Consider the following 21,556-nt stretch of genomic DNA (forward strand, 5'->3'; position numbering starts at 1 on the left):
ACACACACACCTCAGACCTCAGACCTGCCCATCGCGGAAGGGATGATAGCGAACAGGTAAGTTAGACACAGCAACTTGTGCTGGGATTACACACACACACACACACACACACATACACACACACACACACACACACACACACACACACACACACACACACACATACACCACACACATACACACACACACACACACACACACACACACACACACATACACACACCTATATGTACATGTACATACCACTTGTGACTTTCTGGCTATTGAAGGGAAACTGAGACTTTTCACATTATTAGTTCGTGCCAGGAGCGGACGAATCACCCAGAATGGCAATCCCGAGTTGGGGAAATGAGGTTTACCCACGAGACATGCCCAGTGAATTATCCTCATCCCACATGCACGGAATGCAATCATTACAAAATGTACCATTCTCGAGTGTAACATGTTGCCCTGCACATGTCCTCTGACCTCGGATACTGAGTACATCGACTACAAAATACATACTTATTGTTTTTGAGGCACGTTCTGCTGATGTTTCATGCTATAATAATATAAGTAGATGTGGCGAGAATGTCCAGCTGCTACCACCGATTATCAACGTGCGCCCCTGGTCAGACATGTCTTTGCGTGACTGAGGTACAGTGTAATACCCATCGAGAGTATAGGAATCTGCTATCTCCAGTTATCCAATGTGGTATAAAATGTAAAGGATATCAGGGATTTAATTAACGCAGAGATGATGCGGCAAGAAGAAGAGATCTACATGTATGGCTGCCTTTTACTTCTTCTCCTCTCGCCAATAGGATGGAGCGCGCATTGAGCTTTGAACACGAGCCGTGACGTCAGAGCGATCCCAGGAGACGATTTTACCACGGAATTAGATCGGCGTGGGTGTAGATGGGGAAGAAAATCTGGCACATTGAGGGAATTGAGGGCAGTCTAATCACCATTGCGAAGTGCAAGGTAGACACCTGCGGTAGCCTTAGTTTGTGAAATTATAAGGTGATCGCGTGTGAGAAAGATCAGCTAGAACATTTTCTAGCACATCCACTGGGACTGTTTTAACCTTCGCAGAATCAGCCAATCGCGGAGTAGCTGAACGCCCGAGTCGTGTGCAAGATGTCCTACGTCTCCGAATTTGAACCTAAAAATAGTCCTTTTTGACATCTGTCCAGCCGAGGGTAGAGGCTAGCTATGGACTTGATCAATGGGCAGTATGACCTCACATGGAGGTGCGGGGACAAATTATGAGAAGCCGCAGGGCATTAGCAGCAAACAGTCGGGAATTCCTCAGCAAGGGCAAAGGCTATGGAGGCGACGGGCTCTCTGCACCTACATGTACACACGGAATACATGTGATTGGGAGTCGACCATGATGTTCTGTAGTAAAATGCGACTCCTGATCATAGGTCCTGGCCGAAAAATTTGGTTCGGATTTTTCAATTTGCTACTTGATGACGTAGGGGTTTAATTATATTATGAAGTCGGGGGGGGGGGGGGTACCTTCTTCATAGATTTCTAGATTTCTCCATATATTTCGTAATTTGCGCAAGCTCCACTGCAAAGACAAGTAAGTGTTGGGCATTCGAAATTTTTTTATTCATGGGAACGGACTTCGCTTGCCAACTCTGAGCGAAAATAACGACGTTGATGCCACTTCTCTTGAAGCGCTTATGCACGCTTTGCTCCCTGGCATTCAAGTAGGTCTGTACGTTCATCTGCAATGCACCAGCGACCATGGTGTCAAGCTCGTTTCTCTTGAGCCCAGCAGACGCTGCACGATCTTGCTACTTTTTGACACCTCCACGCCTCCTCTGACAGCGCTGCGAAACCGCAGTGGACGTCACGCGATTGTCATGGCCCTGCTCGTGCACATGATCAGTCTCCTGAATATGGAAACCAGCTGATTAACGAGTGGCTGGTACTCTATGTCTGTTGGACAAGAAACTAGTATAGGTCTGTGTATGCACTCATAGTTGTACGTTTCTGGTATGGCTGAGTGCGAATGTATTGACAGGGGCAGCTTCATTCTTCCCCGTGGTTTGGTATGAAGGCGATGAATGCAAACACACGTGTATAGCATTACTGGAGCATTACTTACCATACATGAACAGGCAACACTACGCATAGTATAGCTATCACGAATGCTGTCAAAGTGTACATTGGCTTGGGTAGTGCAAGCGCCCCATGTCTGTACAATCACCTAGGCTATAGTGAAGACATGCGGTACATACAATGCAGGCACACTACTAGCCGTTAAAATGCCCAGCGCAGCAGCTGAAGAACCTATTATGCTACTAGATGACCTGAGGACAGCAAGAACAACGCAAAAGGGCAACTGAAGGTGATCATTGCAAAAGGAAGGAGAACAGCTCCAGGGAAGGCCAAGGACTTGTGGATAAGGTAAATTGCTACCTTTTAACTGCTTTTCGTGTTTCTTGGAATTTCCCTCCAAGTAGTATTTAGGGATGCATCTGCTTTTCTAATGTCTTGCCTTGCATAAGCCACTCTCTTTCAAGAAGTCATAAGCAATATCTAAAGTTTGGCTTCGGGAACTTAAGGTAACGCGTGTTAATGAATCATCTAGACTCTTGAGAAACCCAAGCCCCGTTTTCAAGCCATAATCAGCTCCCATAGCTTGCACAAAATCCCTCACCACATAATTCTCCAAAATTAATAATGACTGTCAGCACACAAATACGAGACCATCCAGATGTTAGTAACGGGATTGCTGATGGTATGCTTTACTTTAGACTACTAAGGGCATTGGAAATTAAGGTTACTCTGCCTGTCTGCTGTAGGTTTGTAGGCTCTAGGCGAGGTGATCATTTCACAACAGGTGGTTCGTGCGTTGCATGTGGCGCGAAACGACCTAAGGTTCCACTGAAGCTTCCTGCCCTATGTCACGCCAGAGCTCAGGAAGACTGATCAGTGGGTTATGTGTGCCAAGTCACAGATGTGTAACGGGCGCAGCTGCTCCCGTGGTGACCTGCGACGAGTGTGCCTTCAGTAATGTTCCTGTACATTGATGACCCTGAGCTTCTACCATCGTCTTAGTAGTCTCTTTGTGGCTAGATTGCAACTGGTATCATCCATGATCCTTAATTTCGGACTAATTGCAGATGTTGTGAGGCACCTAGCGTTAATCGTGTACAGTTGAACCTCTGTCCGACAAACAAAATTTCTTTTTTCGAAACAAATGTTCTCCACTTGTGTGGGTCTCTGGCATCCACAAAATTGCCAGGGGCTGCTAATAATTCAGGTTGCCTGGCCTAGTGACATTTGTAGCTCTAAATCAAGGAGAGGCATGTCCTACCTAACGAATATTGGCTTTGGCCTCACCGAGGCTGTGAATCCGGACATATTCCTTCCTTTCCTGTGATCTGTTATGGCAGTTGGTGATAGCTGTCCGCGAACCCAAGAACACTTTTGCGACTCCCTGATTCATCATCCAATGCCCACATCTTCTAGTCATAGAAACCAAGTACACACCTCATATTTGCTGTGTACTTGTGGGTCAGGAGAACGTGTTCCCAGCATACGCAGAACGCGCGTTCGGAGAATATACTAAGCAGCTTGGACGTAGCATATTGCTAGCAGATTGGTTTCGCACATTTGCAGGTGCAAGAAGCGGAAAATTCAAGGAAGCTCAGTGGCGTTACTCATGCTGCATATTCTTGAACATATGATTAATACACTGTACCTGATGCACACTATTCATGAATTTTAGGCAATCTGGAGCGACAGAATGCAGCAACGTACCATTGTTTTCTTAGAACAGCTGTTAGCAGTAGAACAGAAGTTCAGTGGTGACTGCGATATCTTCCATCGTGTGTACAAGCAGATCGTTCATTTTGAACACATGCGTGGTTATTTGAAAATTACTGACGCTTGCACACAGGTACACAGGTAGACGTGATGGAAATCCATATCATGCGTTAGGCTTCTCGTGGTTTAGCATTATAGATGTTAGTCTGGTACGACTGGACCGTATGACACCCGTCTCCACTGCTTTACATTATCTACATTGGAAAGGCCTTGTCTCGCATGCCATTGGAAGATTGTGGTTTCGTCATCCATGGCAATTAGCATCCTCTCCTTCGAAGTACATTGTATGTTGTACATATACACCATTTCAATCAGCATTCTCTCCCAATCCCACGCCTATGTAGGCACATTGTATGTGCTTCGTTCATGTCCATCTGCTCTCCTGAATGCTGCCCTGAAATAATGAGGCCAGATTTAGCTTCGGTGTCACTGACCTATGGACGCGCATGCTACAGCAGGAAGGAACATCTGCCCTGCGTAGAGATGGAGCTGTAGTAGATGATGCTGAAGACAGGCACATGTAGCTAGAGCAATATTCGATGGACGTAGTATGCGCATGGGTGAATACGGGTAGCTGGCGGTTAGCTAGAGCGAGCCATTGATCAGCGAAACGGGGACGCTCACGTTGAACATTGTGCACAATTCATGCAAGTGGACAAAAAATACATGGGCCCTTCGCGTTCTCCAATCTCATTGTGCCTTCCCTACCATTACGTGCAGTGAGATGCATGTATCGTATCAAAGGTCATTTCCAACCATAGATGATATATATATATATGTTGCCTGTACTAGTAGTCGATGGGTACACTTTGTGTCAGTGGTAGCATACACTATGATCATCGCTGTGGCTAGCTAGCTGCGCCAGGTGCCTGATAGGAATCATTCAACTGATGTGACGCAGCATTGACAGTCGGTCTTGTACAATATGCAGTGGTTTATAATCTGCCTGGCAAAGCAGTTACTCAGAACGAAATTCTTGCTGAGGCCGAGCGTTTAGAGCGACTTGTCACTGATGGTTTAGGCAAGTGGCGTGGACACCTTTCTAAGATTGTAAGCTAATTTGCAAGGAGGTTCGAAGTATTTCAAGCCGAACATAAGGTATGTTGATAATCTTAGTATGGGCCGTTTATGAACAAGCATTGATCAGCGTTGCGTTGTTTTAAAACTTCGAATATGGAAAGGTCGATGGAGTCCATAGTAGCATCAATGAAGACTTTTGCTTGTGTGTGTGTTGGGTTTAGAAGGCTCTATTTGACATTGATAGCTTTAGTTTGGATTTTATGCAGCTATCATTGTCGTATCTTAAGTCCAGGTTGGATCTTGGTACAATGTCCAACTGTATTCTGGAATTTATTGCTTCCTTTTATTTCGACATGCGAGTACCAGTAATATTTTTAAACTCCATCCATCTCTTTTCGCCAGAGCAAAGTGAATCGGTCGATGACTCCAGCGGTTATCTGCGCACGTTTTGTAGTGGTCGGGACTTTGTGGATTTTGCGACAGTCACGGAAAATGGTGCAGAAGTGTGCGTTGGCGTTGCATGAAGCAATTTCCTCTCTCCTTCCGTCCTTCTCCTGCAAGGACCGCTTCATGCGCACATACCTTGTCCACACCATTCTCAGCTGGTGAGTCGCACAGCGCCCATACCCCACCCGATACTTAGCTCTAGTATAAAGGCATCTGACGTGAAATCATCTCGCCTGGACTCTGAAGGTTGGCACTTTTTTGACAAGCTGTCTGTCGCTGGTATACCCTACCAGTAGAGACGTACTCACGTCGCGATGTACAGGCAATCACCAGCATTGTAAACAGAGTAGCTATTGGACAGACGCGGAGTTGTCAGGTTGATGCAACTGAGGACCACGAGATGGTATGCGGAATCCTGCCGACCATACGGCTCACGTGTGCTTGCCTGTGCGGAGAGTATCTACCTGTCGAGGAGGCTCTCCCCAGCTACCCCCGGAGTGCCGCATTAGTCCTTGATGCGTCAGTGGTAAGCGCGTAGAGGACAGAGTACTCCAGTGCGGCTCACACATGCACACAGGGCAGTCTGGGTTATCTGACAATGAGAACACAGATTTCTCGCGTACGGCACTCAAGTATTGCAAGTAAAATCAGTATTAGTACAAATTGCTCAACACTTTGCAGTACTAGAAATTGCATGCAGGTACCCCTGTCTTACTCAATAGCGATTCAGAGGTAGTTTATCTATCTCCCTAGCACTTAGCCTGGATAGTGAGTGTTAGGGGAAGAACCCTTAGAACGGTTCCACATCGTGACCTATTTCAGCATCTATTGTGGACAATGAACCTGAGTATGATGGACTTGTGTGCGAACCGAGTAGATAGGGTGCAGATGTGTGGTTGCTCGCGTGCGATTTGTTTGGCGAGCTGTACCAGCAGGCAATATCGATTCGTCATCGTGTGAGATAAAAAATACGGTCCATGAAAGTCGCATCTTTGAGACCTTGAATAGGCTTGTGCAATGACGCATCCATCACACACATGTAAAAATTACAATGCTCGCACAAGAATGGCACAGCCAAGTCCTATTCTGCTGTTTCATGAAACACTCATCGCACTGCACATGTAACATTTTTAAATGTATAGGCCAATTCACAGATAATGTTGTACAGTAGTCTGTAACGCGTTTTTTCACGCCAAAGCAGGTAGATGTCCCGTGGTACGACGTCCCCAGGATAATTACGGTATCGACAGTGCATGTATCTACATGTACATGTGAAGCATAATGTGTAGAAAAATCTACATGTACATGTACACGTGTCTACAATTTGCTCATGCAGTGTGAATCTTCAGGCTGCCTAGAAATACTATGCGTACAAGATCAAGAACTTTGCTGAAACCCTGCGTGCACGTGTTCCTGGACAATACGTCTCGGATACACTGCACACGAGACGTAGCGCATCAGCCTCAGTCGTCAGCTTTCCTGTAGCCGCACACAAATGCTTTTCAGCAGTGTTCCAACATTTCGCCTAGGAATACACAGAGTGGTGTCCGGGGATGCTTCCTGTGCGTGTGTTAAGTCCTATTCATGAATCCTGGTGTACTTTCAATGCTTCATTGAAGACCAATTCGCGAGAAACTGATCACTGAATCATGACGCGAATAGATACTCTTTTAAAACGCGGACGTGCCCTGTCAGGATGTCGATATTCGCTTCAAGAATAGCCTTACGAAATCGCATGTGTTTCTTCCCCGAGTCACACGAAATCCATTGGATTGGTGCTTAGTTCCACTAGCACACACCAGCCACAGTCATATGCAGCAAAATGAGTGTATGGATAGCCACTAGTTTAGTTTTCTTCATCTCATTGAAACGCAGACGATTCTTGGAACCAACAGATGCAGGAGGAGTTTCACTCTACGCCTCTGCTAGTCTATTTTGCGAATCTGTGGGGTGACGGGACGAACTGCACGGAAGCGCTTCCCAGTATGAAACAAATTAATCAAGAATCTGATACATGTAATCTTCCCATGTAAAATGGTACCATTCCTACCACAACATCATGATATACCATGCAGTTCAAAAAGGGCATAATATAGATAGATGTACCAGTTTTACGATTCGCAGATTCATGTAAGTAATGAATTTATGGCCCAACAGAACAACACATCATCTCTTTTCTGGTCATTCGATTCCTTCCACTATTGCGGGGCCATCACAAAATACATGTACATGTCGATGTGTATAATATATGTTGCACTCTACCAGTACTAGAACAAATCGAGATCACAGTATTATGTAGTCCCCTAACGCAGAGTATGGTAATGTATATGTACATGTATGATGATGGCTGAAATACGTGAAACTTAATTTGAAGTGAGAGTTACACAGCCTTTCGCCTCTGTTGTGTGTGTACTGCTCTGCACATAAAGTTCGTGCATTGAGCGCTCTACCTCGAACTGCCTAGACTGGCCTTGTTTATGTATATGTACATGTACATGCGCATTGTTTTGCCAGAGGCAGAGTGCATGTTACTTGTTAGTGCACGTCTTGGCTAGGCAGAAGGAGACAGATTCTAATTGACATGCTGAATGACTTGATGGGATCATCTAATTGTCCACTTGAAAACCTAGAGAACAATGGCAGGCAAGCTGGGGAAACTTTTCATCAGCAGCAGAGCTTTCACCTGAAACAAGCGGAGTGTTTGGTCTACAGTATTGGGTCCGTGCCTAACCCTGCCCTTAGGTACCACCACTATTTATCCAAAGTTCAGGGCTCACAGTCGGTATGCAGGATCGACAAAAGCGTCGTGCGAGGGCGGGTTTGGTGCACGTGAGTCGCGTGACCCCACGAGAGCACGATCGTGTACATCCTACGCATCCCAACAGAACAAAGAAGAGAAAGAACCTTGGCTTGAGTAGCCTGTTCTTGTCTTGCAGAGCCGATGTTCGCGATATTTTGGTCGGACCTGTCCTTTCCTCGCCTTCTCTTGGCATGCAGTGTCAAACCATTCTCGTTTCCGTTCGTCTCGATCTTGTGCTTTTACGATCGTGCATACTCCAGTGGAAATAGTTTGCTTTATTATTTGCACTGGGAATTGCACTGCAACACTGAACAGTTACTGCCAGCCCTCGGCAACGACTTGCCTTTCACTGTGCCTTGTAGAATTGGTCCACCGAAGGAGAAGGCGACAGGCAACCTGTGCTAGTCCCAGGAAATTCATGTCATGTAGCCGCTGTTCGACCAAATGCTGATGCTACAATGAGCGATCGCGATGTTCCACAGGTAAGAAGACAAACAAACGAGTCAGAGCTCGCCAGGCAGGTAACGCCGAGAACATACCACACAGAGCTGCTGATCGGATGGAGGCGAACGGGACCAGCAAATCCGCCAGGCGTTAGTTGAGGGCCACTGAAGGCCAGGTTTCCAGAGGTACCAGTTCCTCCATGATGGCGAAATGCGCTGCCACAAGAACTCCAGCGAGAACGAAAGCACAGCAACCAACTCCGCGGGCGAACTGAGGAGAGAACACTGAAAAATCTGTGCGCAATGATTTTCTGTTGGACGGCGCGCGCGTTGCTGTTCCGCTGCATGCATGCGTTTTTCTTGTTGTTTGATCTGGTGCTGCTTTTGCACTTTTGGCGTTCTGCGCGCTGAGTGGCACTCACTCAAAAATGTCCACTACATCTCATTCTTGGCGGATTTTGATCATCTATGGCTTATTTTTTTCAGCGTGGAATTCTCCAGACATTTACCGATCACTTTTCCGATTGCTGTGCCGAAATCGAAGCCAAAACGACCAGACTTTGGCTAATCCGTGCCGGAAAACTGGAGGGAAAATGGTGAAACGCTGCGGTAGATCACTGAGTTTGGGGGTTTTGAATCAGCATAGCGAATCCCAGCTTCGTGGACATCAGGGCCGATGTAGTGGACTAGATCAAAGATTTGAGAATAGAGGAGAATAGAGGCCTGTGATTGGTCAGTTGTCATCACGTGACATCCGCGCAAAGCCGTGCGCGACTCGACGCTTTTGTATTGGACTGTGAGCCCTGAAGTTATCCAGCAAGGATACGAATGTATTATGCTGCTGAGTGAATTTTGATGATTCACCCCAAAATGAAACGTGTTTGATTCGTGTCAGTGCAAGGCTACCACACAGTAGTCCATTTCCTTTCGATTCGACTCGAACACTTAACAGACTACATTGTGAGTAAGCATTGGGATATCCATCATTGAAAGTGGAATTCAAACACACCTGCATTCCGTGGTGCGTGGAGATCCATACGTATCCGGTCCTTCCGTAGCCCTCCTAAACTCCACCTTGCACTGCCATTGGCGTTCCAATTTCTAGGATCCTCCGAAAGCACCTTTCGAAGAATGTCCCCTAACATGTCCGTCGAGGAACACAGACCGTATCATTCAAGCCAACGCCAGTCGCATGCGCACTACGAATGCGTTTGCTACTCAGTTTGATGCGAATCTGTCGATCCATAGCAGCCAAATTGCTCTCCTCCAGGCTTTCACGGATACTCCGATGTGTAAAGTATTCCAATGCATCATTAAGACATTGAGGAGTTGCTAAAATTAAAGGTGGATCCGTGGTTTTGTGGTGCCAAGTAGGGAAACATACAGGAGAGCGTATTGATAAGGTCAATGATTAAACTTGAAGTACAGGTACATGCCCTGTATGTGTATCGGGGACACAGGTGACAAACGAGGAGGTTCGCTGAGGTGCAGTTTTCCGGGAGTGGTCGCGGATGGGAAACGTCGGTCGGCTAGTACAATAGTATGAATATGATCTTAGTAAAGAACTCGTGTCGCTAGCGGTTATTCAATTAATCAGCGGCTGATCACGAAATTGGGCACTCTGATCACAGTGTTGATCACAAGTTGCCGGGTGCCACTGTTCGCATTAGGTTAATGTTGGATGAGTCGCTGAAAAAGACAATAATTATACATGTGCCTGGCCTGGTCCCAGTACAGCCGGCTATTATTAATGAGGACACACCTGTGTACGGTCCTCGGAAAGTGGTATGGTGCACCTAGAAGTGGTACTGAACTCGCCATGAGCAGCGTCATACTTCACCGGTACAGCGTCCAAGCACCGACTAGGTAACTGGTTGAATATCACAAATGAACCTCGACTGCTGGTCCTAGTGCGCGATATCCGTGTGATGCGATCATACTGCTTAGTGGCCACAGGTCGCACCATGAACAGGACGGTCATGTCGGGAACGTGTTCAACTGCATCTAAAGTGCATACTACCAAGTGATGGCACCAGTTTGTATCTAAAGATCACTTGATGCATTCCCGATTCAGACCCAATCTACGAGGGGATTACGAGGCGACGCTTAACGATTATCTGAACCGCTGCATTGTAGTAGAGGTTGGAAAACAAAAGACTCCCAGTCGCTTCGCCTCTCGAATATATCCGGGAAATCTCTTGTAGCACTCAAGGACTTTGGATGGAGAGATAGTCCCCAACTTCTCCAAAGGCTGAAGCAAGGTTAACATGCAAATCGTGTGTTTAGCACGTCTTTCCGATTGGAGCAGCTCCATGCCAGTTTCAGGGGTATCGCCTCAACAATCTTTGTATGCTTGCGAGCAATAATTCAATGACACGAGCCAAGTTACATTGCAAATCGACAGATATCCCGCCATTCATTAGCGAATTTACCAATTTGCAAAGACTTTGCATCTGTGATGCTGCACACGTAGACTCTAAGAGCCATGGCAGTATACATATAGGTCCAAGGTTGGAAATGTACATGTACGTGCCACCTTGTTGCTATGCAATCGGAACTGACATCAATCGTATCCACCTCTGCTGTCCACCTCTGCTATCCACCTCTGCTATCCACCTCTGCTGTCCACCTCTGCTATCGTACCGCCGTATGTTCGTGCCCATTGGTCACAAGCCAAGGGCTAAACAAATTTGTCATACTAAGACTAACGACTCAACACTACCATGGCTAGGCAACGCTGCAAGCGCGCAGTGAAACTGGTTTGACCAGAGAGATGGGAACGCTAAGGCAAACAAACTACCGGCAGATGTATTGCGTTGCGTCCCGTCGTACCAACAGGGCGTCGCCAATGCGAAATGTCACCAGGTATGTAGTCATGTCAGATCTTGCAGCCACACGAAAGACAATCAATAATAATAGACTGCCAACTAAATGCATAGTCGTTGCATTAGTGATGGTACGGGGAAATCCCTCAGTCCTCTGTGACACCGAGAACTGTTGCTACCGGCCTAGTGTGACCTTCCCAACATACATGACCGTACTTATTACGGTATATGCCCTTAGCACATGGATCGAGCCCAACATATGGCGTCATTTTCACACAGTTCCCTCGCTACAACGAGCAACACACTGGTCGAAATGGGGCATCTGTTGCCATACCAAGCGGCTTGTTCGGAAGATCTATTATGTGCACGGCCAACGTACTCCAGAACGAAAGAGCGTAAGATCTTGAAACAAACGTGTGTAGTGTGGATCAAGAGCGGACAGTCCCATTGATCAGTGTCCAGCAGATGATGACGGCCTGACAGCATGTTATGGTGTCCTAGGGTAGCCAGGGACGTCCGTACGAACTCCTGCAGACCTGTCAACAGATGACAGGCGAGAATGTGGCGCGATTGTCCCTGCTCACATTGAGGATGGCGAGGATTCGTGGCCCTTTTTCAACCATTGACCCTTGGCCAAGAAGCAGTTCTTCCTTCAGTGATCGCCGAATCCACTTCCTGCCGCGGAAAGATTGCATTTTCAAGTTTTCTCTTATCGACGTGAGATCTCGTTTATCATTCCGAAAAGGTAAGGTTATAGTCATTCGCTTCGATGTCATTGTACCAACAACCTTTCCGAAGAGAGGGAGGGAATCGTGTTTCAAACTGTTTTCTAACATAAATTTCGCGAACTGTCGCTTCGTCCATGTTGCTTATGTGCGTGTGTGTTTCGCTTTCTTCATTTCTTGAACACAAAGCCATTATTCTAGGAACTACCGGCAGATCTTGCTAATGTGTAGTGACAATAGCGCAGGCTGCGCAGGTTTAAGCCGCGCACGTGACAGTTGTAGCATGGCGAGCTAAAATTCGAATCCTTCGCGAGAACTCCCGAACGATGCTTAGAGACCGGATCAATATCAGTTCAAACAATGAACCAGCGTGCTCAATCCAATCCTCGTATAGTGATATAGATGCGCGGAAGGCATCTGACGAGATTCAAAGACTGAGCTGTAGTCGAGCAACAACATCATCAAACCAGTAAACGTCCATGTCGCTGAAACTAAAATGTTAACGAACATCAATCGCTGTTGAATTATAGTGGCATCGGGGTCCATCCGGCTTAGTCTAAAGTTCTAAAAGTCTAAAGCGAATATCGCTACTATCTTTTACGTACCTGCAACGGAAACTCGGAAGCCGTATAAAAGAAGGTCCTATAGCTTGGTAATCTCGATACAGATGTGAAGAACGTATCTTGAAACGTGCCTGGTGAAGTGCCCATGCTGTAGGACAGTCGTTTGCGACATTCATGCGAGTATAAACGGCATGAACTCCTGTCTTCATCTCGGAGAACAGAGAAATAATCTATTTCATGTGGCAGCGAAGCCTTTGTATCCTATTGAAAGCAGTACTACGGGAAATGCGTGGAATGTGCCACACGAGATAGAAGTCTGTTACTCCACGTAAAAGAAGACAGGACCTGAGTGACCCACTCACAAGACAAATTGTGCTCCTTCAGACGTTCGACACTTTTTCCTGGATGACAATTGCGCATCCATTCCACACCTTTCCCATCGGATCCCGCGAGATATCCCAGCTTTGGATACGCGACAAGGGAAATCTTGAGGCAATAGTCACATGCCAGCGAGAAATGGTCAACTAGAACGCTCCTTAACTCTAAGGGCTATCGTGGAGTTAGGATTTCGTACCATCTCTGCAATCAATTCAAGTTACGAACGAGGAAATACGTGGGTATAATATTGTTGGGTAGTACTATATCTCACGCTGAGTGTAACACAGCAAGCTGATTCTAACGTGAAATGGACACGCTTGTAGCCGACGATCCTTAGAGGTCTCATGAAGATCTGCTTTCTCACCCTTTCTCCAGGCGGCATCACCTATAAATGTTCCATTGGAAGATAACTTATCTTCACTTGATCTTTAGTTGGCGAAGGAGAAACGTCATGTAGAACTTTATCGTGGTAGGGATATTCGGCACCCGTGTAAAATTGTAGACAATATCCTTAGTCCCTGATAGCCGGCTACTGGTAGCTGGATATGTAATAACGATTTATCAACTGCATCTTCCAATATCCAAGGTCTTACCACTTGCAACAAGATATACTACTGACCTAGCTAGAAATTGGTGTAGCGCAGTTTACTTGGGCGGCAACACCAGCAAGACTACGGAAAAAGGAACTTCCCTTATCACAAGGACGTCGGTCAGACTGAACGCCAGACACGCCTCAAAGTAAGGGAACTGACTGTGATTTATGGTGTGCTTAGCATGATAGGTTCAGTTCGTATTTCTCCAGCGCTTCCTAGTACCCGTAGCGTTGTGAACAACCTAGACGAGATCCTAACAGAAAATCACATTTCAAGGTTGTGAAATGTGTGTGTATTGTGTACGCAAATACCCGGGATGAAGATTCAGCATCGATGATGAGAAAGTACTTGAATTCGTATCGGCATGTATGGAGAAAACACTTCGACTTTCGCTCAGCATCTGGATATATCAAGGCCTGCTGTAATTACGAGTAGCATTGCTCCAGAAATGGGGAAGATTGTGTATGTGTATGCTATGCGTTGTGTGTATGATTATAACAATGTTTGGCTGAAATCAGTACTGCCACAGGAGTTTGTGATGAAGTTCTGAAGAGCCTACGCGATGCCAAAAACAAGTGACTTGTTGTGTGTACGCCCTGGGCAGCTTCGTCTTCACAGCCCTTAGTGTGAGACTGTGTATATCGACGTTCTGACATTGTTTGCTACGATCCGGTCTGCATTTAGCCTAGACTGTTGTTTCTGATAACATCACACCTCACAACCTGAAATTCGTTTAGGACACCTGTGAGCAATTCGGAGCAGTCTCGATTGTATTCAGCAGTACAAACAGAGGCGGACGGTTCGAGCTACTCTTCATAGACAAATCACTGGATTCAAGGCCTCGCAGTAGTTACCATATTATGCATTGCGAGTATCTTCGATATGCTGTAGGATGGACATTGGAAACCCCCTCCTTATAGGAATAGTCTGGGGCTGCGCCACGTACACGTACATGTACATGTACATGTAGCTGGACGTTATGCAGAGTTTCTTGGCAGATTATCAAGTGCTCACGTGACCATTCTCTCAGAATACTAATGCCGCCAAAGTGTGCTGTTCTGGGCGTTAATAACATTCCCATATATGGACTGGCAGGACTGAAGCATCGCGACTATGATGTTTTCACAGCAAGCTTGGTGAAGGTGTTCTTGACAGATGCGACTTATTCACGTGTCCAATTTCTCACCATCGCCTTCAATAGATCCGGGCCATCATCATAATAGAATATTATTCCATTCACAGCAACCAGTGCATTAGTCCCAGACGTGCTCAGTCAAAGCAGTTGTGTTATAGTCGGTGCTTGGTCCAATACATGGACGCGGAAAGAATGATCCGAAGCTGAAAACTCGGCCGACAGAGCAAGATACCTGCGGAGCAGCCTATAAAGGTTCCACCATATCGAAATTGATCCCATAATCTAAACACAGAAGAGCGTACACCTGTTTCGGGAATCTCAAATTCAAGTATTTTCAGCTCTTCTCGGCTTGTGGGAAGTACATGTATGCTAATTTGAACACGATTAGGTCAACCTGTCACAAGTAAATTTTAAAATGTATTCACTCGAGATCGCTGTAGAAAATCTCCAGCTGAATACCACGGTGGATAGCGTTCTAGTTATGCAGAGTTCCGTAGATACTAACACGGATACAGGATACGCTACGAGGTACGTGCGGTGTTCACGAATTCTAAAATTTCATGTACAGTTAGTTGCCCCTTTCACGCTATTCTGAGGGAGGTGATAATTGTGTTGGCGGACGTGCATGCTAGTTATAGTAAGTTCAGCCCGTAGCATTATCCAAAGTTATAACCATAGAAAGTCGATAACACATGTTGTGCTTGTGGACCGGGGTGATCGGTCATGACGATGGCGATAGGTGTAGATGGTAGTCATTTACCTCCACTCGCTCTCGTTTCTAAATTTGAGCCAGGGACCCACATGACCATCTTTCTTCATGCGTTATCACCTTGCCTTGTGTTGAATGGCTACACTCTCTCGTCTCCACAAATTTAGAGGGGCGTAATTACCGTGTACATTTAGTGGAATAATTCAATTTACGGCCGAGGCACGTGCGCTAAGATATTCGCTAATCACTTCCTTGTCGTTAACCCGCTGCAACATGTTCTGTTGAAAGGCATTGATCAAATCACACCGATCCAAAGCTCAACTACAGCATGATGAGGGCGACATGACTGTAGTCACAACAAAACAAACCTTCGCGCTAGAGAGCGTATCTGTGCGGAGTTGTATAACCTAAATTGATTATGACAATGGTAGAGAATAGTAACACGTTTTTTGTCGGGTATGATCGACACCTGAAGTATCGTACTAAGTCTCCTGTTCCAGTCTTACTCCAGGCTGAGTACCGATCATCAAGCGAGCTGATCGGAGAGTTATCACCGCATTCATCTAGAGCTCTGTGTACAACACACTCAAGAGGGCTCTTCGCAGGACACAGAGAGACACTTCGTGTGTTTGGGGCGTGTTGCGAAGCGGTCATCGTCTACGCGGGGACTGGGCGACCACAGCTGGCGCTTAACGCACACTGCACACTGCACAATTGCGTGTAAATGGTTCTTGATCAGGATGCATTAGGGAATATTTAATGTCCCTGATCCCTGATCACCATCACAATAATTATACGCATATATGTTACCGAAGCCCCGAAGTTGCTCATCCCAACTAGGCCAATGCAGACAGTCTGATTTTAACCTAAACCTGCATCACGGACAGTCACAATAAAAGAAGAAGTGAATGTTTCATACATGTACATGTATATTCATCCGTTGATGGAATGGAAAAGGGAAAAGAAATGATGAATGATACATTTTATTAGCAATGGCGCCTTTTAGCTTCTACCCAATATCTTCCTGGTTGGAACATAGCGCATATGTATGCGTGTGATGCGTGCATTGAAGGGTGTTAACACGGTATAACGAACCTTATTTTCACATCATTTGACAATACGAAACAAGGTGCTTCGACACTGGCGGTATCTTGTGAAAAGAAGTTGACGATTCGACGTACCGTTTATGCGCTCCAGATGGAATGTGTGAGTCATTAAATTGTCTAATCGTTCAGCATGAAGCACAAACTCCAACCTTTGGAGCGGCTGCTTTCATCCTTTGGCCTGTATCCAGGTTTTGATAGTTGGTGTGCGTTCTTTTCTTCCCATGGTTTGATCTGTTCCTGCAGTTCCCGACTAAGAGCGGATAGCAGTGTTTGGAGTGGCTCACTAACTCCCAGGATGCCCAGTAGCATATCTCCACCAGTTGTACGTGTTCCAATGCCTACCTGTGCAGCCACGTACCTTCAGTCACGAATGGGCTCAGACCTGGATGCTGCAGCTGTTGACAGTAAGAACACGAATCTAGCGGCAGTTGCCCTTTCTATTTATTTATTTATTCACAATCACGTGTCACCAATGAAAAGGTGATGTGGGCGATAGCCAGCCATGGCATTTTTAACTGATGACTTTATTAGGCAATTCACACAATGTACACCTTGGCTGTGAGGACTATGGATGTGAGGCGAGAGGACGAGGCGCCTCACGGTCTCAATGCTCCCATGCTTTGGTAACGATGTGTCAGAGGAAAAGGAAATCTCCTAGCTGTGTTTTGCTGTGTAGCTTGCTACGTATCGCTAAATATCGCTTCCCTTTCCCTAAAAAATAATTCACAACTACTTGCCTATATGTCTCAACCTGTCTCGCAGGTCCCTTCATTCCCCAGTCCAGTCAGTCTCTGCCATCTGTCGCCGTCGGCATGGCAACGCCGCCACCCACTCAATCTCTCAGCAAGAGTCAGGTGACTCTACCGGGACCAGCCACGAACACCTGTCCATCGCCTCAGTCGTCCTGCTCTGGTACTAGCAACCTTGACGACGCATCGCTGCACGTGACTGCATCAACGAGCAGGGCGCAGGACGTCTTTAATACCAGCGAGCAAGAATTCGCAGATCGTAAGTTGTTGTTGGTGGTGTTGTTTTATTTGAATTGGCGGAATCAAACGGGCAGCAAGCCCAACCACATGTACATGTACATGTACATGAGAGCGAATGTACATGAGAGCGAATGTACATGAGAGCGAATGTACATGAAAGCGAATGTACATGAGAGCGAATGAGTATAGTGTGTGCATATAAACATCACGCAAGCAGGTGATAAGAGAATCCAAGGAATGGAAGACAACTGAGATTATCATTCTGATTGTCTGCAAATGGCATTGGATGCATTTCATGTATGGCTGGTTCGCATCTGCCGCATGACCATAATATAGGACAGCCATGTAGGTTCCAACTCCAATAAAATTGCTGCTTTAAAAATCTTTCAGAGGTTGGTTCTTTCTGTCATGTGCAATGTATTATGTGCCTTTTTGATCTCAACACATCCAAACAGAGAGATGTGAAGCCACTCTGTACTTTACCGTCACGGTAGGGGATCGTGGCGCAGTATGTTTTAAATTACATTCTCTCTCTCTCTTATTTCCTTTTGTCTTGTCTGTCTTCTTCCATTCTCCTGTGCTGCACAGTAATCAAGACAGTGGGGTACAGCTCAGTGAACGAAGTGTACGGAGAGCTGGAGAAGGAATTGTCTACCGCGGCCACTACGGCTCCTACGTCCGACATGATGTCATCCATAATGACAATGACGCAAACAACCATGGCGCTCGAAGTGGGAGCTGACCGCGCGAGGCAACGCCTGGACACTGTATCCCTGCCTACTGCATTCACAACAGCCGTGTCGGCGGCAAGCACATCTGGCGACCTTTCCTCCATTCTTTCTTCCGCTACCAGCCATCACGAGCCTCAGCATGACACGATTCTTACGCCTCTATCTTCTCCAGAGCTATCCCGGGCCCATTCCCTGCCTGGTATGCAGCCCGGTATGCAGCCCGGTATGCAGCCCGGTATGCAGCACCACAGTATTAGTCGCAAGCATAATATGCCACCGCACCCGGCTGTAGCCAATGCCTGGGCACCATTCCCGAGTCTGACGGACAGCCACAGGAGCACCAAGAATTTCATCCAACAACAGCAGCAGCAGCTGATGCAACAGCAGCAGCACCAACGTCGCCTACAGTCACTACAACAGCCTGCCACCCAGCCCCTCTACAGTCTGCAGCGGCGTCCATATGATTCACTGCCGGAGCACCTGGGTGATGTCTTCAGTCCCACGGATATGTCTCCGGGACATCTGGATGACTCAGTATTCGGCTCTGGCTTTCCCAGCCCCACCATTATGTCGAACAGGGGAGCATCTTATGCCCGGGCGCAGCAATTCATGCCACCATATTCAGCCCTTGGAACCATGTCACTGAGAGGCGGTGATCAGGCCGTATACCAAGCTTGTGCGAGCATGCGATCTCTACCTGGACTGGCGATGTCTTCCAGCATGCCAACCATTCACTCCGAAGACTGGGGCAGCCCAGTTGAAAGTCACTCCAGCAGTGATGGTGGCCAGGATTCTGATCGCGACTCGCTGGCTGTCCTGTTTCCGTCCTCACCGTGTGATGGGCGCACAAAGAAACCAAGCAGAGCCAGTCGCACGAAGCCGAGGCGGAACGCGATCAAACACGCCATTCTCCGCAGACAGATCGTCAGCAAGCAATACACAGGTATGTATGTCACCTACAGCTACCTTAACTAAAGGGATCTTGCTGTGGATACTTCCTGCATCTGTGCTTTACCTCCACACTCATAGCGTGACCAGAAATAGGCTGACATAAAATCGTTTGCACTCTTCAATCCATTTTCATTATGCTCCGCATACGGAATATTTCCCATCGAAAAAGATTCAGCTGTGTGCCGAATTATTCCACAGTGCTAACCACTGCCTCTGCGTTGCTGTACCGTATCCAGTGTGTAGGTCAGGTCAGTAGTGTAGGCATCCAGAGTATAGGTATCCAGTGTGTAGGTCTATTAATGGTACCTGCCTATGTGGCACTAATAAACTGGGCGATGATGGAGGAAGGATATGTACTCCATATTTGACTGTTGCTGCACATTGTACTGATCTAAACGGCTGTTTTGTTCCTTTCTCTCTTCATTTACACTACAGGTCAGGTACCACCGGCATCCCTGCAGTTGTGGGAATTCCTACTGCATCATCTAGAGCGTGGCACAGCTCAGGACGCCATTGCGTGGATCGACGATCGGTCGGGAAAGTTCCGCATTGTCAACTCGGAGAAGATTGCTAAGATGTGGGGAGACTACAGGTCCGTTCCCGCCATGGATTACGAGAAAATGACGCGTGCTTTGAGGTGAGCTTCTTTGCCAAATTCGTTTGCCCTTGTGAAAATGGGGGCCAACACAACATTGGAGTTATAGTGTTGATACTTGATGGTGAACTTTAACAGTTCAAAAAATTTCTTACGCTGAGAGATAATATCCACATTCATGCTTGATCCATACGTGTCCGACAGAGCAGTGATTGGAAGGGTAGTGTACCATCCACCATTGACCTTCATTGTATGTTGACATTTCGGGGTTCTCAGGTGACTTGACGTAGTGTATACTACAAATATTAAAGTTTTGGTTGTAGTCTGGGAGATACGATCCGAATGAGTCAGATTAGCCATGGTTTGTGTTATACTATTCCTCTTCAAACGAATGCCATTTTCAAACGAATGTTACAGTGATACACTCACGAAATCTGTCAGCATAATTCAATGCATTAAACACCAATATAACCGACATGTTCTCCTATGTGGATTACGGTTTCGTGCCTACAGATATTACTACCGGAGACGTATCTTGGAGAAGCTGCAGCGCCGTCTCATTTACCAGTTCTCCACTGAGATCATGCAGCAGGTGACGTCATATCGAACGCCTACGACCACGGAGTGAGTGAGGATAATACCGCTCCGCCCATTGCCTTGAGGCTCTGCACCAGAGTGAGCAAATCAGCTCAACGACTAGACACAGAGATATCGCAAATACAGTATAGCCTTGCGTTACCATTGCGACGGCTACTAGCCTTGCGCTACCATAGCGACGGCTACTTGAAATTTACATTTCGCATCCAGATTGTTTGATTCACAATATGCTTGAGTGGATAGTGAATATCTCAACAGCCAAATATTTTCGCCGTTGGTGTGTTGTTCCCCTGGGCTTAGGGAAATCTGCAATTCTTTTTGTATTTTGTCAGAATGTCCTCGTCAAGCTTTGTCCGAGACTCTGGAGAATATTGAATTTATTTCTTCTGCATTGTGAGGCAGTCAATGCAGCTGCACGTTGTTCCGAAATACCCGATTATCACAATTCGTCAAGCAGCTTTCTTTTAATATTTTCCGTATTTCTTGCTTCCGTGCCATGCACAAATATTTTCGATAGCCATAATTCTAGCCGGGACAGATTTTAGCCATTCATATTATTTTCAAAACACTCCACACTACAATTTATTTTGAAACCGCGTGCGCACACTCATTTCCAATGACAAAAATCACCCTATTACACAGGAATAGTCTGTGGCTTGCTGCTTGCGCAATCTGGAGACTCTGAAGGCACATTATTTTACTTCAAGTAGATAGATAATTATTACCATGACTCGAGGGGACTTTCCCCATGGCTTTACATGGGGACGTGTTCGGAGTACTTGAAGTACTTGTGTCCTGAGGGCATAATCGGCATAAACAGCGCAATGACCCGTCAAAAGGATAGCCATGGAACTGACACCCAAAACCGTAGGAAAATACAAGATCGCTAACATTTCAGCATTCCCACCTCCACGTACCAAATATGTACTAATTTTTTTGTACTGCGCTTGGTTGAGCACTACTTTCTGGTTAGCGTTTTAAAAGTTGTCTGCCCTGGTACAAAGCTCACCGTGTTTATAACAGTTTGAGCTCTCAGGCATGAGCGCTTCGGATCCGTTTAAAACAAGCTTTCGTGATCAAAAGACACCATGGAGATCAGTTTGGCCAGTGCCTGAGCTGTA

The 21,556-nt window shown here is 46.4% G+C and overlaps 1 protein-coding gene across 5 annotated transcripts; it reads left to right on the forward strand.

The window, feature by feature from the left end:
- The first annotated feature begins 2,284 nt into the window (after window positions 1-2,284).
- On the forward strand, window positions 2,285-21,165 carry LOC135825049 (ecdysone-induced protein 74EF-like). Of its 5 annotated transcripts, none has more exons than XM_065337785.1 (6): window positions 2,285-2,403; window positions 16,816-16,976; window positions 17,335-17,580; window positions 18,150-19,235; window positions 19,679-19,880; window positions 20,352-21,165. In XM_065337785.1, the coding sequence occupies exons 2-6, from the start codon at window positions 16,868-16,870 to the stop codon at window positions 20,464-20,466; spliced, it is 1,758 nt and encodes a 585-aa protein (XP_065193857.1). In that variant the 5' UTR covers window positions 2,285-2,403; window positions 16,816-16,867; the 3' UTR covers window positions 20,467-21,165. The 5 variants fall into 5 exon arrangements, with proteins under 5 accessions (XP_065193857.1, XP_065193858.1, XP_065193856.1 ...); XM_065337786.1 differs by lacking the exon at window positions 2,285-2,403 and adding an exon at window positions 4,779-4,926; XM_065337784.1 differs by lacking the exon at window positions 2,285-2,403 and adding an exon at window positions 5,707-5,821.
- The last annotated feature ends 391 nt before the right edge of the window (window positions 21,166-21,556 follow it).

The sequence above is a fragment of the Sycon ciliatum genome, chromosome 9 (assembly GCF_964019385.1).
Source record: "Sycon ciliatum chromosome 9, ocSycCili1.1, whole genome shotgun sequence".
In the NCBI taxonomy this organism is placed as follows: Eukaryota; Metazoa; Porifera; class Calcarea; order Leucosolenida; family Sycettidae; genus Sycon; species Sycon ciliatum.